This window comes from Chinchilla lanigera, unplaced genomic scaffold, assembly GCF_000276665.1.
Source record: "Chinchilla lanigera isolate Chin_1 unplaced genomic scaffold, ChiLan1.0 scaffold00024, whole genome shotgun sequence".
NCBI classification, from domain to species: Eukaryota; Metazoa; Chordata; class Mammalia; order Rodentia; family Chinchillidae; genus Chinchilla; species Chinchilla lanigera.
This window is the reverse complement of record NW_004955425.1, coordinates 1,348,493-1,350,991: the sequence shown is the minus strand read 5'-3', so window position 1 is coordinate 1,350,991 and position 2,499 is coordinate 1,348,493. Positions and strand designations below refer to the sequence as shown.

The following is a 2,499-nucleotide window of genomic DNA, read 5'->3' as shown; positions in this document are numbered from 1 at the left end:
AAAATGATGGTATTAACAAAAACAAAAACTATTTTTATTCCCTGATTAGGGAATAAAACTTGGCCAGGGTGATACTGCCCACCTATAATTCCACAAACTAGGGAGGCCCTGGTAGGAGGAATGAAAATTTAAGGTTTGGGTAACTTAGTGAGACCCCGTCTCAAAATAAAACATGAGAAAGGCTAGGCGTATTGCTCTGTGGCCCCTGGGTTCAATCTCCCATACAGGGCTGTGGGGGAATCATGGGCAGAAGACTTTCTCTTCAACATCTATCTAGAACTTCTGGCAAATAAAGGCAAACATTTGACATTTCTTCGGTGCCATAGCTTATTTTTCTTGATTTCACTCTTCCCACTAGCATCACCACCTGGCCCAGAGCATTGGAAGGTCCAGAACTTTGGCTACATCGTCTTTTTCCTTCTCTTAAAAGCCAGGAACACTCATTTATTTGCCCTTCCTCGTTTTAAGAATAGCGGTCTTCTCCAGATCAGCACAAAGCTTTTTTGTTTGGCTTTTTTCAGGCACGGAACTCCACAGCCAAAAACCTCAGGCTCCTTTCGTTCACGTTCGGAGCACAGCCCCTCGCGGCGAGCTGACGTCACTTCCGGCGCGCTGACGCTCAGTCCGGCGTGCCGACGCCTGCGTCAGCAAAGAGCGGGGCTGGGGGCACCCGGTTTGAAGTCGTGCGGGTCGGAGGACCGGCGCCTCCGACGCTGTCTGAGACCCTCGGTGCTCGGCCGTGGCGGGAACGCGTTTGGGTAGGTTGCGGGGTAGATGCCCGAGGGCCCGCGCCCGGACGCCCCGCACCTCACCGGCCGCTCCGCTCTGCCCCGCGGCCTGGGCCTGCGCCTCTCTGCTCTCTGGAAACTAGCGCCTCAGCTGCGCGGCGCGTAGCTCGCGGGCGCTGCGAACCGTCGGCGCCCGGCCATGGCCGTCTCCAGGTGGGTCTTGCCGCTGACGAGCGCACGGGTGAAGGAGTCGAGCGAGGCGCGGGCTTCTCCCGGCCCCAGCCTCTAGAGAGGAGCGCTCCTCATTGTCACGGACTCCGCGCCTACTTCCTAACTTCGGAGTTCGCTCCTCAGTCTTCGGGGCTTCGGGCGCGGGTGATTTCTGGGAGATCGCTTCGCGGTTTTTGCCCCCCTAGTTAAGTAGATCCTTTGGCACGTTAGGGCTGTTTTTACCCTTTCTTTACCGTGTTTCTCTTCGTTGGTTTCTCTTCCCTCTTTCAGTTCTAGGAGAGTAAGTCAGTCTCTTACCTTTCTTAGTGCTCTAAGTCCGATCCCTAACCTCCATTTCATGGCAAAAGTTGGTAGTGACGGTCAAAACAGGAGAGATTTGAATTACTGTTACCTGCCAAAAATGTTTATTTGCGGGATTAAGAATATGTTCCTTCCTGAGGTATTTTTTCTTGTATTAAGTTGAATTCGTCCTTTTGTTAAGCATGAATTCGTCCTTTTGTGAGCATGCCATTGACAGCATTGTGATCGTAAACAGGTTATTGTATGAGCACCAGCTTTCAGGAGGTGCCACAAATCTTAAATTATTTTGAAATATTGCCCCAATATTGTAGGGAAAGTCTAAAGTTACGGAAAGACTTCCAAGACATTTATTTGTATCGCTGTAGGAGAAAAACTCTTCTCTGATGATAGATTGAAACACTTTTTTAAAGAGGTTTGATTTTGGTAGCCCTATATGAATGTAAATAGGGGATGGTGCCTTTGTTACAGCAATTAGAAGGATTCGCCAAGTTCTTTATGAAAATTGTGTTCTTCTGTCACACAGACTGAAGGAAAAATGATGATAAAAAGTTATTCATTTTTTCATAATTAGTTGAACACATGTTTTGAGCACATTATGTGCTAAAGTTTCATCTGTTGTATAAGAGAAAGAAGAACCCATCCCTCAGACTCCCTAGATGACTGATGAGATAGTTTGTGAGAGTGTGTGAGAGAAGTCTGTGGGAGCTGGGTGAAGGAGGTTGCTAGATACCCGTAGTATGGGAAATCTAACTTTTGTTTCATTAATTAATCCATTCATTGTGAGGAAGTTTTGTGATATATAAAACTAAAAACTACTTGAATGTAAGTGATATTTTAAATTTCTGCAAGTACAGAAATTAAAGTTCATTTAGGGCTACCAGAATCAAACCTTTTGAAAAAGTATGTCTACTAATTTATTAGTCATATTGCTACAGATGATATACTTTATAAATACACTGATACATCCTTAATGTGAGATTTATCAGGTGTTACAATGTTTAAGGGAATGAGTACTTCTTTTCTTAGAGCAGACTGTATTTTCACAATATCGGATGTAGCATTATAGAGACAGAATGAGTGTTTAAAAAGAGCCTTATCTGCTTAACAGTTACCTATTTACATAAAGTTTAGGACACCTGATATTTCTTAATGAATGACTGGGTTTTGAAGGCTGCTGCCTTTTGTTCTATCTGTGGGGTTTCCAAGAGTAGTTCTCTTATTTTTTGTAGATTTTTTTTTT

General features: G+C 45.0%; 1 protein-coding gene across 1 annotated transcript in view; it reads left to right on the top strand.

The window, feature by feature from the left end:
• Positions 1–664: 664 nt before the first annotated feature.
• The window catches only part of Btaf1 (BTAF1 RNA polymerase II, B-TFIID transcription factor-associated, 170kDa), a gene marked incomplete in the record, with an annotated part of 110,688 nt that continues 108,853 nt past the window's right edge, over positions 665–2,499 (top strand). Inside the window, 1 exon segment of the mRNA XM_013514876.1 lies at positions 665–941. Within this exon segment, the coding sequence (XP_013370330.1) occupies positions 928–941 (14 nt within the window).